The sequence below is a fragment of the Pezoporus flaviventris genome, unplaced genomic scaffold (assembly GCF_033815535.1).
Source record: "Pezoporus flaviventris isolate CSIRO_AGI_PZ_B2104156 unplaced genomic scaffold, CSIRO_AGI_Pfla_v1 ptg000021l, whole genome shotgun sequence".
NCBI classification, from domain to species: Eukaryota; Metazoa; Chordata; class Aves; order Psittaciformes; family Psittacidae; genus Pezoporus; species Pezoporus flaviventris.
In genome coordinates this window covers 7,766,653-7,784,698 of record NW_026892569.1, presented here as the reverse complement: position 1 = coordinate 7,784,698, position 18,046 = coordinate 7,766,653, and the positions used below count along the sequence as shown (strand labels likewise).

The window sequence follows — 18,046 nt, the reverse complement described above, 5'->3', positions numbered from 1 at the left end:
AAGTCTAAGCACAAACCAGAAGCTGTGCTAAGGTAAGGCCTCTGTTATGAACCTACCCAACCTTCACTGTTCAAATTTTAAGAATCAGCTTGTACAGAAACATGCTTTAGCACTATACAGCATATATCAGTTGGAAAGAAAGCAGCAGATAAAAATGGCAAAACAGTTCTGAATGATAAATTCTTACATGAGAAGGAATTAACAGTAAATACAAACACTCAAGTTAAGACTTTGCGGTCACAAACTCCACCAACACATGCTTCCTACAATAAAATCCAAGTAGCACTGAGCGCATTAGAGACTACCACTTAAAGCACAGCTGACAGGAGCAAAGGTGCCTTGAACAGTCATATCTGCAATACAAAAAGATAAGAACTTGAGGAGTGAAGTTCTCATCCTTGTCCTGAGAGCAGTAGCATGAAAGCACTTACACAGACAAGGGGATCTGCTGCTCCGATCCAACCACATCCACTAAGGCTGTGTTAAAAGCTGTCCAGAAGAAAAAAACCCCAAAAGCCCGAAGAACATTCGCATTCGCTGGCATTGTGCTTCTCTGTGCCTGGAAAGATTTGGGGAAATTCAGGTAAAGCTGAATGCAGCAGTAGTGGGGTTTGGCTTCTAAAGCCTCTTTCCCCACCTTTCCCCTCTCCACTAGAACAACACTGAAAGAAATCACAGCTCCATCCTCATCCTTCCAAAGGAGGACCCTTTCTGTGTAATGGAAGGAGAGGACCAGAAGCAAAGCTCTAATGACTTGAAAACTATTGTGTCCCTGGTAACAGAAAAGCGCTTTCCAGCGCTACTGCAGCCACTTGCATGTAGTTCTTTACAACTCCGCAGTCAGCAGTGTGCTGGAGTTACTTCAGTGACCTACTGCTGCTCCAAAGTGCCCTTAGCAGCAAGAAAGCAGACTATCGATTCCAACTGGAGAGGCTGTCTTCTTGCAATTACTGCTCACTTTGCAAATGGAAAGCTGCCTAGAGTTCTCTCCCTCGCCGATAACCTCCAGTCTTCATCCTAGATCAAGTCAGCCAGTGCACTGGTTCAGGGGAGCAGGAGCAGCAGCCTTTTAACGGGATAGTGCCGAGACAGAGAGGCAGGCAAAGGAGGAGCTGGACCAGAGGGAGGGTGCCTCTGGATGGCAAAGGCAAAGTCTGGAAGAGCCGAAAGTGGAGTTGAGCCCTGCCGGGAAGGAGAGAAGAGAGCGCTGCACATCGCCTGGGGCTGCTCTGGGGAGGGATCGGCGGGTTGGCAGGGGCGGAGGGATGGGGGGGGCCGCGCACACACACACACACACCCCGGAAAGCGGCCAATTCGGGCAGGGACCGGCGCGGCGGGGGGCGGCCGGAGCTCAGCCGATCTCCGCGGGAGCGGAACCGCACCGCGGCGGGCAGAGCGGATTGATCCCCGCCGGCGAGAGGGAGCAGCTCCCGGAGCGAGTCCGGGGCTCCGGTCGCTTTCACCCATTTAATTTAGCCCTACATAGCGCGTCCTTGTGCATAAAGACACGATTGCTGCTGCCGCCTTCCCACGCCCGAGCGCTGCAGCGAGTCAGTATCGGAGAGATCCGGACTAGCAAAGGCTTATGAATGAAGAGAGATGCAGCATAAGTAAATGAATGCGGGCTAACTGACTCAAGCTTATGAATAAATTATTAATTTGTGCTCACAGAAGAATCCCCTTGATATAGCAAACACAGGATTACAAGCTCCTTCACAGAGAGAGCAGCGCAAGGAGCAGAAGGGACTAGTCCAGGTATTTTTGTTGTTGCTGCATTTTTAAAATCTCCCCTCCCGCCTTCTCCTTTTATTCTTCTCCCTCTGCTTGTTTCTCACCACCTTCTCCACTAAATGTACAGACTTAAAATAGCAATTGAACTTTAATGTAAATAAGTACGGCAAGACCTGGAGATGATCTGAGCACGGGCTGAGTCATCCTTGCATCATACAATACAGCTCCTGTGCCCGCTCCAGAATTTCAGTTTCTTCCCTCTGTAGCTAGCATCAACACCTCAAAATATTCGCTCTTTGTATACTGTTCTTGCCCTGTTTAACACTTTGTGCCTTGAAGCTAGATATGTAGTACCTGTGGGGTTTTTTCCACAGTAACATTTCTAAGAGCACTGAACAGTTGGCTTTAAATAGCAAAAGCTCCATTCAGCACCTGGCTGATAAAAGCTTTCTGCTTTCTCGGAAGAAATGAGGTTTAAAGATAGAAAGGCTACCCTAGGGAAACGAGGTAGAACAGAGTAGCGTGGTACACTGCAACTTTCACCACCCGCTACCCATCCCCACCAGTAAATAGATCATATTTCTGTCTGCACTGTTACCATCATGTGAAAGCAATAATGAAAGTTTTGTCGAAAGGGACAATTATTTTGTGTATTCATCAACCATTTTGAAAGTCCTAGTACCTGTGCTGTTACTGTACATTTTCTAAACCGTGCTTTAAATACACTATGGTGTCTCCAGATGTTCAGCCTACCTACAGGCAGAAATGTAAAAATGCACATGGCTGACTAACCATATATAATTAATTATGTGCCCCTTTGAACATATTATATAAACAACAGAATCTTTTCAAACCTAGGAATGAAAACGAATAGTGGGCTGCCTCACTTCTGCTGTTGTTTAGCTTTTTCACATGCTAAATCATAAGGCTAATTCTGTGGGACTCAGACTTTGTTTTTACATTAACACAGATCCTTACGCGCTTCAAGTTAACAGTGCCAAAGTGACAAGCAGCAGTTGTTAACAGTTTCACTCTTTAAAGAATTAGTGAAAGCCCTAGAAACTTTTTGAAAGCACCTACACTGTGCCTGCATTCAAAGGCCTGAGACATTTAACAGGTATTAATACCATCACTAATTATTGGCAAGAAAATATGATAAAGTCACCTGTCAAACCTTGACTTTATGTTTATTACACATTTGATTATATAATAAATCTACAGTTTATGCCTTTGGCATGTGTAACTGGACACATTTAATAGGGAAACAACTATTTCTACTACTGCTAATCTCAGAAAAGAAAAAAAAGCAGCACTTTTCACTTGAAACAGAAATTGATACCTGACACAGTACAAGCCTGGCCACCTCCTTTTGTGCTAACAAACATTTGTATGCATTATGCCATAGAGTGCTGTCAGATTCTTTCAGTAATGCACAGTGGTTACATTCATGCAGTTTCGTTTCTCTTAATAATTCAATGAATGAAAAGCAAACCTGTCCTATAGGCGAGCTTTATCACATACAACCCATTCATGTGAAGCACTAGAAGCAACAACACTTTCTGCCAAGCTATTGTATGCTGCCCTGACCACTACCAACTATTCCTGGTATGCAGATCACTGCAGTCAAGATATTCAGGCTCAAATGCAACTTCACTCTTTCCCCTGTGTTATTCTCAATGATGCAGAAACTTTCCCTACTTGGTTTGCACCAAGTAAAATAAATACAAAAAAGAAATGGTAAGTTCTGCTGAAAGGTTTGAGCCCTTTATACTGGGGATACAGCAGTGTGCTTCATTACTTGATAAATCTTGTGACATCCTGGAGCAAAATCAGAAGGCGGCTAAGTTTCAAAGCAGCATAGCAATGAATTTGTATTTTGGAAGAAACATGGTATTTCTATCATGTCCTTACGCTGTTATAAAGTAACTGCCAAATCTGAAGAATCTTTAAGTAGTGGTCCTGCTAGAAAAACACGTACATACAGATAACTGATCAGAGAAGGAAAATGTTTATGCGTTTAGCAAACTTACTCCTAAAACCAAAGTGCATCTCAGCAGTAAATGTAGGCAAGTTACACGCCAGTGGTCTCAGAAGCAGAGCTCCCCATACAAGCGTATTACATTGGGTTGACCCCAGCCCCCCATTTTAAAAGGGATAAAAATGGCATCTAATCTCTTGCTGCATCTTTGATGATCAAGTACAATGGCACATTTTAGTATCTCTTCGAAAATGAAAGCAGCTGTTTTCCCCATGAAAGCAGAAGTAAAATTTGGACACATGAATCAAGTGTTGCAACAGAAAGTCACAGGTACAGTCAGAGAAAGTTGATGAATCCCCAAAGCTTTTGCAGTTGACCACACTGAGGCAAGTAACCAAGGGACTGGGGGGGAGGGGGATGTGTGTGTACCAAAACAATACAACCTCCCTTCCTTTTTCTCCCCCCCCCCCCCCCAAACAAAACAACAAAAACACAAGGGCAAAAGGTAACATGAGATTTGACACAAAGGCTCAAGTGGACAACACAGGCTACATGAGAGCCCTGTATATAAATACATATGGTAATGACTGACAAATTAATCCCATTATTCTTTCCTCTGTCTACCTACAGATATATTTACACCGATTAAAGGGTGCAGTAACAAAGTCAAATTTGCAGAGCACACTTTGAGGTCTTCCCATTAGACACGTATCAAGCCCTAATAAAAAGTCAATGGAGACGCAGAGAGAAGAGAACATATGGTGCAGGGGAGAAGAGTAGGAGGAAATGATATAATTAACACAAATGTTTATTGTATTTCTATTTGCAGATGCTTATGTATAGTGAGCTCTAAACACAGAGGAATAAACACAGAAGACTAAAGTGCTAAAAGCCTTACTAAAGAGGCCAGCCACCTCAACTGAAAATTTAATTTAATTTAAAAAACAAACAAAAACAAACAAACAAAATACAGTTTATATTCCCCATATATTAGAAGATTCAGAAACAGCAAGAACAGACAAGTCCTAACTACACTGCATGATGTAGTGTTAATACTTGCTATTCTATTAATACCATGTTTCTAATATAGTATATTAGTAATTCTAAACACTAACAGTAATCCTCAGATGTGTTCTCCGCAGTGCTTTTTTGTTTGAATCAAGAGATTAAAATGCCTCCCCCCCTTTCCTTTCTCTTACAAGGGGATCCCTTAAATAAAGGGGGTTTGAGGGTGGAGCAGGAAGAGCAAAGGGCTATAGCCACCTCACACAATAAACAATTTAATGTAATGTCCTCTACTGAAAATCCTTCTAGACTTCAATTACCACATGCAACTTTCTCCTTACTTCTCTGCAACTATAGTGTTTCGCGCACACTTACATATGGAAAATGAAAACAGAAGAAGCAGAGGGATAACAAAAGTCACTTCAGCTTCACAAAGCACTTTGAGATTGTCAGATGAAAGGCAAAATCTGAACGTTCAGGATTTATGATTTGGAAGCAACCCAATGGAGGGATTCATCAAGTAGTGTTTGCAAGTTGTGAGAACACAGGCTTACTTGCTTCAAGTGAGCCGTACATCCGAGTAAGAGCAAGAGAATGCACATTAGACCTGTTCTGTAGACTTAAACTATGTACATGCATTCGTAGGATTTTATCAAAGTCCCATGTGTATAAATGTGCTTCATTGATACGGGCATGCCTATTTATTGACCAGTGCCAACCCACTTAAACCAAAGATTGAGGTCAAGTAACATTACTCACTGGATTAAATGAATGCAGTTTCACATAATGGGCATGATCTAGTGACCTGCAGTGACAGAAATCCTGCAAGAAGCCTAAACCATGTCAGTATTGTTTTATGCAACTTTGTAATAATCATCATCTTGTTTTCACATGCTGTTCAGGTCAAATCAAATACTTGTATTCAGTTCATGAGAATATTAAGGGCATATGCAACCCATGTTTACATTTACTCAGTCAGTTACATACGTACAGTCTCTAAAGATTTAAATACTAATATAAACTCACAATACGTTGAGAGTACAGCATTTTAGGTTACTGTCACATTATCTTTAGCACACGACAGCACCAAATAAACCTCACAGTTTGCCATAAACCCCCAAGGAACAAATGGTTAATTTGTCTTCTCCAAAGCCTATGTTCAGTTGGCTTTAGCATCTCCACAAGGAGTTAAAATGTAAAAGAGCAAAGCATTATCACTTGCCAACCTATGAGGGCTCACACTGCATGGTAAGCCAGAATGCTTTAAGCTAATGATGTTTATAGCTAACCAAATCCAATTTCAGCAGTCCACTGTAGCTCTACTCTGTTAGTGCCGTTTTGCATAAGCTTCATTTATTTTGAATTTTCAACTATTAAGACAGAGTCCGCATTTGGTTTCTTTTGAGTGTTTCATGCTAGGAAATTAGCTCTTCTCTAAGCACATAAATTACCTTTTTACTCCTAAGGCTAGTGCTAGGTTGTAAATGTAAATGCTTTCAATGCATCTGAAATACATGAAAACTAAAGATAGGACATAAAGAATGAGAAATTGTAATTGAGAGCTTGTAGCATAATGGACAGAATACTATGGAAATAAATCTAGCATTCTTTCTCTGGTCATACAAATGAAGACTAAAAGGTCACAACATATGTAAGTGCATATCTGTTACTATCTATACACTAGAATGAAACCCCTTGTCATATTTATAATGGCCAGTGAATGTTCACCCAAACCTTGCAGATTCCTCCAGACCTTATTGAAACCCAATATACAAACTTCAAAGGTTAGGAGCACCATTGCTTTTACTTCAAATCTTGACAGGTTTAGTGACACATAAACACTAGGTACCAAAAATGATGCGTTCGATGGGGGAGAAAGAAGAAAGCAGTACCAAGCAAACTTTCAAAACAGCTCCTTCTACATCGACAGATGAAGTGTCATCTGTTGACCCCTTGTCATCAGAGAGGGTGAATTTCCAACTGCTCAGCTGAAAGCAACCTGCAAACTCTAGTCTAACATCTAATTATTTTCAAAACACTGTCCTTACTGCAAAGCTGAAAATATAAGATAGGTTTTGATTTGAGAAACAGTCTATGGCAAGTAATTATATAAAACCATTAGGTACTTTAGAGACCTACAAGTCTGTCAGTCAATTCCTGCATCAGGAGTATGATTTTTGAGGGAGAAATGTGGCTTTTCTAAAGCCTTGAGTATCAGATCAAGAAATTGGTAGTTTAGTCAACACAGTGCTCCTTATGAGATGTTACAGAAAATGAACTTTGTATAATTCTATGGCAGCAGTTGCTAACCTATGATCCATTTCTGCTCTATTACTTTGGTGAGTCTTGTTTATTTATCATGAACATTGACTGACCCTGAAAATCAAAGTGATTTCAAAAGGCTATTGGAAATTGCATGTATTAAAAAGTAAGCACATTATGGTGAAGAATTCCAGTAACGGGTTATAGTAAGAAGATATCAACTTTAAAAAAAGTCCTGAAGAGTTAGAATATTAAATTGTCTTAAATATGTGATGACATCTGCAGAGTAAGACCACCAAGAGTTACCAAAAGGCAAACAGGTTTCAATAAGACTAAAATAATACTAGGAAGCACTAAATGCATTTCTTAACTTTTCAGAGTTACCATCAAAAAGTATGTAAGCAACTCATTGTCTTAAAGTGAAATGACAACCTGAAGAAAAAAACATCAACCTATTTAAGACTTGCTGTTTTATGCAAAGTAAGTTTCTCTTCTTCAGCACTTAATGTTACTTTGGGTAAGAACCAAATTTGAGATTGTATTTTTCCTCCACCTGTACAAGTGAACATTAAATTGAAACCTTGCCACCTGTAAGAAATTGAAACAATCTGTTATTAGGGGCACTCTTATAATAGCCTAAGTCAGGGGGAAAAATGGACTTGGGCATAATGAATAATTCCAGCATCACACAGAATACCCTACCACAGAAGAAATACAAGATAGTCTTTCTTTTATTCAGGGGATTTCAAATTCTAACTTGGGTACAGTGGTCCAATTCTAGCTCTATTTTCATAATATATCTTGACATTATACCATGGAAAGCTCCGGCTTCACCTGCTGCAGATTAGCAGATTTATTAGGCTGTTGTGGCTTTTTTTAAAATACATTAAAGCATTGTTATACTTAAAAATGCAAAGTAAAAGCAAAATTGTTACCCATAAATATACTAATAAGCATTAGGTAAAAATATTTACCAGAGCATGCATTTCTGTTTTACCAGCTCTTAACCCATCATGGTGTCACTAACATTGCAAGAGACACACTCAGGCTGTTATGCTCATTATTTTTGAATATATTGCTCCATTTTAAAAAATAAGACTAACAAGTTCAGGCCATAATATAGCCATTGATCCTATGAATGTAAAAAGGGGCAGGGGGAGCCATCTGAAACTGCCTGTTTACACCATGATTCTACTTATAAGCAACCAATGCTAGATAAATTGTAGAAAGTATAGAAGCAGCAGCACAATTTTAAGCCAAACTTGTTAGTATCAGGTGTTATCCCACCCCAATGCTTTTTGTTACCATTCTTTTGCTATTTTATGTCATGAAAACACTTTTGCTTAAATCTCCAATTTGTTAATGAAATTGGAAAAATACACTAGAGAACTGATTCAATACAATATCTGATCAAAGGCCAGTGATGATTTGTTAATAAATAATATATGCCATATACTATTATATACCTCTCAAATAAACATAGGAAAGGTTTGTGCATTTCTTATACCTCCATCTCCCAGATGTTACTAGAAGTAACTGCCTCCATTTTAATGGAGGATGAGCTTCTTAACCACCCCCAAGCTGGTATTTTCCGAATTAGCCAAGTGCTGCTGTAAGAAAGCAGCACAATATCTAGTCACTGTTTCACAGAAATGCTTAAAATAGGCATCAGACCCCAAGAGCTTCTTGTGAGCATTATGCAACCTGATGCATAATTTGGTACTTGAATACTAAGGCTCCCATTTTCTTTCCTCCACTACAATTCCCACTTTTCCAATCAACAGAACACTACTTCCCATTTTCTCACAACACCATGTAAAATTCCCTAAACAGTTTTCCAACTTCTTTGACCCCTAAATTCAATGCTCCAGCTCTTCTTCATAAATGCAGTAAAGGCTATTTCAGCCTACATGTCCTTCCCAGTCATACAGACTACTGCCCATAGTCTGACTGGAAAAGAGAGAGCCATCTAAATCCCAGCCTATGCTCAATTTTATCCAAAATTACTATAAATTCAGACTGCAGAAGCTGCTCAGCCTCCAGAACAGGAACTGTCAGAAATTCATGAAGAGCTTTCCTTATAAGATGCACTATGCCCATGTGATGCTTGCCTAGTAATCAAGTATTAAAGCCGCAGGCATATAAGAGTACCTATTATCATCCATCACCAATCGACACCACTGACCCACTCATCAGTGCACTGCTAATTCACTTGGGGTTTATTTCTCACCAGGAAATCTCCACCTGAGGTGTCATCTACTTACACTGTTTAAAATTCTCCTCCCAAGCAGCTGTTCTAAGAAACTCCTTACTTTGTTTCAAGCTTTAAAATAACTTTTGAAATCATTTAATTTATACCTTTTCAGTTGCTGAAGGAAAGAAATACCATGCACATTTTGTGGTTAAGGAAAAGAATTCATAATTACCACCACAAGATTTCAATAGTACTTCTTGTTAACAAGTTTGTAGTACTAGACAGACATGCCTTTCTGGAGATGCTTCATATCTACATATTTTCACTTAATCTGTTAACACATTTATATTGCTGATACTTTTGTTATCACAGTAATTACTTGATTATTTCTTCCTATATTCAGAAAAAAGAAAACCGGTGAGGAGATTAAAGACATCTATGTTCTATACAAGTTTCTATAACAGTTGAATATTAGAAATCAGCAATTCAGCATTCTCACTAGTGTGCTTTATCAGGATTCTGCATCACACTGTGAAACCCTGATTCTATTCTCTCAGTTCCAGATAAGTTTCCAAACTACTCAGGCCCAATGCAAACACTGTACTCCTAAGGCAGTTTTCCCATCCAAACTGCTCCTTGCACATGGCAGTGGGAGTAGCAGTTGGAATAACTACTTCTCCTATTCACCTACCCTGCCAAGAAGTGACTAAAACTAAGTTTTAGGAAAGGATAGAAATACAGAAATATACCTGCCTGTGAATATGTGCATATATATGTCTATATATATACACATAGCACTGAGTCAAAGAGATTGGGGAGAATGAAGTTATGACTAAATGCCTTTTCTGGACATTTATTGTAGTCCAATACAAGTTATTCACATCAATAAAATCATAACTGGAAATTGTGGTGTGGCATTTGTTACAAAAAGCTACTATTCTTGGATGCTTAACTGAGCTAGTTATTCCTGGGCAAAGGAATGTAGCTGTAACACAGAGCTGAGAAGCTGCAGATTTCTGAAAAGATAAGTTCTCTAAAAACCCAGTAAACAGAAAGTTTCTAACAGTTTCCTGAGGCAGTGCTTAAAGTTATTCTGGGTAGAATCAGTGCATGTCCAGCCTTTAACCTGCTGATGCAGATAGTCGACAGAATCCTTCAACAAAACTGAAAACTCTTTCATACTACCCTGGGTAATACCTGATAACACAGTTCTGATGTCAGGGAAAGGTAGCACTCCACAAGAGTAGACACTTCAAGCAGCAGTTACTGCTTCAAGAAATATGCAAGACCAGATAACTGCAGCTGTTAAAGGCAGCACATGGCATAGTTCCAGGCACCTTGCTGTAACTGTATTACCAAGAAAAGTGGTGTTATACATTTTGAAGGATTGTAGATGAAGTGACTAGCAATTTGTCTACAAAAACTAGTGTCCTAATTGACCTTACTTACACCTAGCCTCATATGAGCCACACAGTACACTGCCACCCCCACCCCGACACAGAAATACAGTAGCGTGCACGCTCTTCAGGAATACAGATTGCCAGCAGGGAAAAGTAATAATCTCAAGGCTTGCATCATTTCACAGCCAAGTTGTTTGAAGACAGGCTAGCCATTACATAAAGCAGCTGTGTTACCTGGCTTTTCCATTCATTCATTTCTAGACTTGAGCTGTTTTTCTAAGTCAGTTGAAACTCTTTTCCTCGTTACAGGTTTTTGTTCAATATGCAAGAATCTTAGCTGTAGCAAAACAAACCCATAAAGGCTTCCGTTATGTGTCAATATTTTAGAGACATTGTTAAAGTGGAAGCCTGCTAAGGTTCTCCAGATACATTACAGTATTGGCTGGAATTCACCATGACACAACAGAAAGATCTGTCTTTGCAAGCTTGTGTAACCTCCCTTTTCACAGAACAGGCTGACATTACTTTGTTGTGTGTCTCGGTGTTATCAGACAATGTAAGGACCAAAGACACTATCCTCTATTTTCAAAAGAGGATAATCAAACAGCAATGAGAAAGTGCATTTACAGAGATTTAGGTTTCAGTGCCCAGACACTAGGGTTTCTTGCTACATTATTCCAAGTAGAAAAGCTCCATAAAAACACTTCAATCCAAGGAATAAATGATGAAAAACACTGCCATGAAAGGAATAAATGTTGCTAGAAGTTTTTTTGTTTGGCTGAGGTTTTTCTGCATGCCACCATGCAAAACTGAGGCAGAAAGCTGCAGTTAAATGAGAAGATGGCATTTAAAACCAGCGTTAGACAAGAAACAAAACCCCACACATCAGGTTAACAGGGATATCTTTTCAGTTCTTTAATACTTCTTTCTCAAAGCTCCTTCACCAGCAGAAGACCTGTTCATACTTTTCAAGCTGAAATGCACTTCTGGTATTGAAAAATTTCTTGTCATCTCTGTACTGATACTAACAAATATGCAGATAGGAAAAGAAATACTTGAAATAAACCCCATAAGGTTCAGGATTTAGGAGAAGCCTTCATTTATTTTAGACATTTTTCTGGTACTACCAGAAACAACTGTGCTCGTAGACCTTAATTTCTCCTCAATCATATCCTCTTAATCCTTCCTTTCACTTTCCCTTTGTTTAGGGGACTATGTTTCTCCTCTTTTAAATTTCACCACATTCACCTTCATGATCTAGATGCCTTAAAACAAAAAACTACAAAAAAACCAAACCATGAACAATACAGTCTATGACACCAAATAGCCTTTCACTTGGTCTTCTGGCCTGCCGTCACTGCTAAATCAGTATTTCCAGATATTTAAAAGCATTATCTCCTTTCAGTGGCCAAGAATTTTTCTACTGAACTACTGAGCTGCTTGGAAAAAAAATTGGGAAGCCTATGATGAAGGGAATTTTCTCCCGACCGTCCCAGAAGTAGGTTGATTAGATGGTTGAATAGTCAGGGTTGTTCTCTCCAATTGAAATCAAGTCAAAGTTAGAACATTCCAAGTTGCAGGCTTTAGAAGCCTTCTTCCTGATGGCCACTGTTAGATTGCTTTAAAAACCAGTATTCTATGTAGGAGAAAAAGTTTCTGCAAAATCCATTACTACTCCATAAAAGTCTCATACAAAGCTATTTACATAATGAACTGCAATTATGCACATTATATTTACCTAGTGAAGAATGAACCTATTGTGTGCAGTGAAACATATCTGTTCTGCACTAATACACGCACATAGTAAGTTACCTAGTGAAATAACACATCAATCACAGGTTAACATTAAGCCTGCACCCCTATAATGCTATTTCCAGTTCATTAAAGAAAAACAGCTGCAGAATCTGCAGTTGTGCCAGACTGTAAAGGCTCAGCAAGAGGTTAGGAAGAGATGTGCAGTGAGCTTGCAAGTCCTTTGTTGCCGGCATGGAAACTCTTATTTCAAGTGCTGTAACAATGATCACTGTAAACTGTAAAGATTATGCACGTACTGCAAATATACCTCCACTAGGGCAGAGTCCTCAGCTCCTAGCTATACATCACACTATATAAATAGCACCCCAGCAATAGCTGGAGTAGTGACCCACCAACACAGGTATTGAAGTCCTGAATCTGAACTCTGCTACAGCAATTTTCTTTGCTGACACCACAAACCCACATATGTATTTTAAAGTTTAATGAAAACTTGACAGCAAAATAGTCTGCTCCACTTACTCAGTTCAAAGTTCACAGGCTGAGTAAGGTTGGGTGAGCCTTTTGCTAGTGTGCACGCAACATTCTACAATGAATATAAAATCTGCCAGCGAGCTGGACCTTGATTTCTGGATTAGGAGGAGTCTGATCAATTCTCACACACATCTGAACACTGTCAGAGTTCGGCATGCATATTTTTACTCTACCTTGAGCTTCTAATAGTACACTTGGAAATAATCATTCACTTGGGATTACATGCAGATCAGATGCAGTTTCCTCTGTATTGCATCTTTGAGTCTTTCTCCTCAAAAGAAAATCCTGGAAGACTATGAGACCCTTTCATTTGAAGTGTAGTCTCATTCTGATACGTAGGTGCTCCAGTACGACACTAATCAAGCCACTGTTACACTGAAAAGCAAAAGCTGGGTACATTTAGACCCTCTGTAACATTGCTTAATTTTATTCTTTTGTATTAACACAGCCCATCATTTACACTTTTCATTCTGTAATGGTGTTTCAAAGTTACATGATCTTTGCCTGGTACCTTTGTGGGTGCAGCAGGTCTCCAAACAAAAGATGACTCTCTCATCTCGTTAAAGTGAGAGTTTCTCTCCTCACATTTCCTTTAGCAACTCTATTTAGCTGCTGTTGCAGCATTTCACAGCATGAAGGTGCAGTCCAGAGAGTCGTGCTGGGGGCAGAGGGGAGAAGAGGCACACGCTGAAGTTAAGCATGGGTTCTAGTACAAGTTCAAGCAGTTGTAACCAGGGATCTTTGAAAATTCAGAAACATGCTGTTAGTCCTATGCACGTGCATATCAACTGACAGTAAAACTAAATAGGAAAATATTACTACAACAACCACCTTTCCCCTTTTCAGTGGTCTTTAGGTTCCCTTTCTATGCTCCCCACCACAGATGAGAAGGTTCAGTGGGCTGGCTGTCCTCAGCATGTAACATGCTGAGCAGACCTTTTCCCCAACAATAGGTTTCTCTGATATCTTCTTATCAACAAGGGCAGAAACTCCACTTTCAGATATGCTTTACCTGTCTCTTTACTCTATGGTTCTGTATCATCAGCTACCCTAATTTGAGAATTTAAGAGACTGACCAAAATATATCAAAGTTACCTTCATACCATCCACTTGAGATTGATAGGAATGTCAGTTTACCATACAGCAGAGCCCATAATCTACTGAACTACAATGTAAGTTTTCAAATTGGTGACAGATTCTGTGACTTCCTTCCCAAAACAGTTCTTAATTTTCAGTGCCAGTTTATCTTCACAGTAAAATTCTGCATTCTGTATTGACCAGCAGCAGACATTTAGACAGGAGAGGTGTGGTCAAGCAGAAAAGAGGATGACAGCTGGGAACTGGCAAGCAAAAGCCATTCTAATTTTACCTATGGCTTTAAAAAAATAAACCACATCAGAATCACCTTCTCAAATCAAGGATCTGCAAGCACAACAGAAACAGCATCAAGGTGTTTGAAGGAAACCAAGCTACTCAGTCTTCCTTCCCTCAGCCACTCCTCTTTTGGGCAATAAAAGTTGGCTTTAAAAATTTAACTTCTAGATGAGCAATTATCTACTGAAATTAAAGTTTTTTCATCTTAACACCTTCCAAAAATACCTTTTAAAAATCCATTTTACTCAAAAACCAAAAGGTAAACTGCAATTCTACATTAAAAAAAAAAAATCAGGCTAATAGAGTTTTTGTCAACAGTATTTTTCACTTTCATGTACTCAAAGAATACCCTTATTTAACAAGGATGTTGGGCTTGCCTAAACTCATTTTCCCCACACAGGAAGACAAATACTGTGAGAGACTTGCATTTGACTGTGCCAGTCAGCAGAGGCCCTAACTCATTTCTGTACCTTGACCCACAAGGTAAGTATTCCTGAGGTAAAGCATAAGAAAAGTCAAGAGTCTAAATATATTTCTCCTACTGTAAATTAGTGAAAAACCTTACAGAGCAATGAAGGACAATTAAAAAAAAAATATTTTACAAGAACAGAACTTTGTTTTAGCTGTGGGGAATAAGACGACCTAGGATGCTAAACCAAGAAATGCACTGCCATACAAGAACAAAGCACAGGGGCTAAGGGCAGACAAAAGACCACTGCCCCACAAGAACAGAGAGATCACTGGTTGTCTTATGAATAAAGGGAAATATGGTTACTCTGGGACATGTGCAACTAAATCAGAGTAAAAACAATGGAAAAGAAATGTACTGGATTTTAATAAGGTATATAAAACTTCAATATTTTGACAACAGGTCTTTGAATTATGCGAGATAAACATAGGTGTTCTATGAGAGGAACAGCAAAGTACACATTTAAGAATGACCAGCAAAACAATCATAGAATCATAGAATAATTAGGGTTGGAAAGGACCTTAAGATCCTCTAGTTCCAACCCCCCTGCTGTGGGCAGGGACACCTCACACTAAACCATCTCACCCAAGGCCTCGTCCAACCTGGTCTTGAACACTGCCAGGGATAGAAAATTCACAACCACCCTGGGCAACTCATTCCAGTGCCTCACCACCCTAACAGGAAAGAATTTCCGTCTTATATCCAATCTAAACTTCCCCTGCTTAAGTTTTAACCCGTTACCCCTTGTCCTGTCACTACAGTCTCTAATGAAGAGTCCCTCTCCAGCATCCCTATAGGCCCCCTTCAATCATAGACAGTAATTAAATACTTCAAGCAACAAAACAATCAAAACTAAGCAGCAGATATTTTTTCAGTTACTATGACCTTAGCTATAAAGGGGAAGGATTTGATCTTCACTGAGACAAACAGATGTGAAAGAAACAGAATCCTCACCCCTTAAGGGGGCAGATCAATCAAGCATGAGGACATGCTACTGTGGGAGTAAATTAATGGTGCTAATAGCTCAGCATTTTTTATTTCCTCCTAAAATTATATTAGTTCTATTTCAGCAGTTTAAGCTGATGCCTGACACATTCTAGTCTACCAGTAAATATTCTCTCTTCCCACTCCCCAAACCATGCCTTTAGGGGAGGCTATTGTGAAAAAAAAAAAAAAAAAATCAGACTTTCAGTAACTTGCAACTTTCAATGTGTTCCCTTCATTCTGTGCAATCTCCTTCAGATCCACTCATTACTATTGATCTACAGGTTGATACAGTGTAATTCTAGGACTTGATTGCTTACATCATACTGAACTGTTCAAGCAAAGAAGCTCAAGCACAAGGTTTAAAACAAAAACAATCTCCTGCTAAACACATTAAAAACAAACAAAAACCCAGAGAAAAGCACAACTGTTTTCATGTCTTGCACTGCTATTAGCAGGCATGCCTGCCAACCAGTAAAGTTCACTACTCCCAGTAAAAACATTGCAGTTTTTTAATACCCCGTCATCCTGATCACCAGGGACATGGTGCACGCAAGTCCTCTGCAGCAGGAAGAGAAATCAAACTGTTGGGTCACAAAAATAAAGCCAAGTTTAACCGCACTGTGCCATGTACAAGTCCAAGATCTTTCATGCTTAAGGACACACAAAGCAAGTTTTTATGAGACAGAGATAATAAACAATTCCTTGAAGTGTTATAAAATCCCTAAGTCTACTGTTTCACAGTGCCTGGAACTATTACACAACAGTGAGAGCAAGGACTAAATAGCTTTTTGTTGGATCCTCTGTTTGCTTTTAACAAATAGAACTACACTTTAAGAATTGGACTACATCTAGAATGAAAATGCTGCACATTGGAACAGAGATGGAACTAACCCATTACAACAGAACTAAAATAACACTATGACAAAGCATGTGGAAAGTTACACAGTGTACACAGGACTGCATATAAAAACTTCGCATAAAAGGAACCTGCGGGCAGATATCTACTCTTGACATCAGCAGGTGGCATTAGCAGAGCATATTTAACATGTTTCTTCTTAGCTGAAGCCTTAGGCTGCTTGGAAAAAACCTTGGCAACTATGCATTAATTAAATTGTAAAGTGGCAAACAGTGATACTAGTAATAGTTATATGCCAACAGGAGGTGAATCAAATGTGTCAGTCTCTACGGAACAGGCTGGTAAACCTTCAGATTGAGAAAAGTGTATTACTTATTAGTGGGAAATACACAGTACTTTCCAATTCTGACAGCTGAGTCCCTTCAGGAAGGACTTATTCCTGAATCAGACTATAGAAAACAGTAACTTACCAGTTAAATAGGTGAACCAGGATGCTAAAAGAAGTGTCAGATCAACACTGGGATAGTTAGGGGAAATTACTTCTTAAGCAGGTGCTCACAGTATCAATAAAAAGGAAGCATTAGTTAAAACTTTCAAGGCTTTGAAGTCACCAACTGACAAGATCTTTACTTGAAAAACTTGCCATTACAGGGTACCTACTGAAGCAAAACAGCACACTAGAGTCACCTGGTTCTTTTCAATGATTTCAGCTTTTATTTTGTGCCATGTCACTGTACTCATTCTGTAACGATTACCAAGATATTAGTACAGCCACCCTGGACTTGTCTAGAAAGATAACTTGTCCTTTCCTCACGTGTCCTGTGATTTATTTCAAATTCTTTCAAAACTGAAGACTCATTTGAGAAAGAAAATGCACACTTACTTTGTAGCAGATAATTTCACACCCATTCTGGGAATGGATTTAGGAAAAGGAAATGCTATATGAAGCATATGCAAGTAGGACAATCCTGTTAAAGAAACAGTGCAGTCCTATCTATGGGTGCACAACTTCAAGAAAGCACCTATCCTACTGCACAGTAGATCCAATAATGCATCAAAAGAAACACTAGCACCCAGTCCCTCAGGAAGTGACCACAGCCTAGTCCCCGATCTCCCCCAGGGGAAAAAAAAATTATACCATATGAACCCTTTGAGAAAGGGCATTCAGGTCTCCAAGATATGAATTTGCTTTTCAAACCATTTCACAATTAGACATCACTTCCTCCATGCCAAGTGCCCATCTGTGCTATAAGCTGGCCTGGCACAGATAGGCTGGCTATTTTAAAGCCAACAGTTGTGGCCCGTTTCCATGGAAGTCTTTCCTGATGGTGTACACTGGGGCAGGTTAAGAAACATACCCTAGATTGGCTCCTCAAGCAAAATCTCCACCAGCAGGTACTGAAACAATACATAGGTCAGCTATGTACCACTTGTGCAGGTTAACTCCTGCACAGCACAAGCCTCCCATGCAGACAGCCAAACTGTCAATATCAAAGGAAATTTA

At 39.5% G+C, this 18,046-nt stretch overlaps 1 protein-coding gene and 1 long non-coding RNA gene across 5 annotated transcripts in view; one reads left to right on the top strand and one right to left on the bottom strand.

The window, feature by feature from the left end:
- The window catches only part of CACNA2D3 (calcium voltage-gated channel auxiliary subunit alpha2delta 3), a 448,379-nt gene extending 447,166 nt beyond the window's left edge, over window positions 1-1,213 (bottom strand). For 3 of the 4 annotated variants that reach the window (XR_009743824.1, XM_061455854.1, XM_061455855.1), the window contains exon 1: window positions 432-1,213. Coding sequence is in view for 2 of the 4 variants with exons in the window: in XM_061455854.1 (XP_061311838.1) it covers window positions 432-544 (113 nt within the window). In the remaining 2 variants the exon portion in view is untranslated. The remainder of the gene's footprint in view (window positions 1-431) is intronic. The other variant, XM_061455856.1, reaches the window with a different exon arrangement.
- Window positions 1-18,046, top strand: part of LOC133270559 (uncharacterized) — a 985,299-nt gene that overhangs the window by 460,392 nt on the left and 506,861 nt on the right. The window lies entirely within an intron of this gene.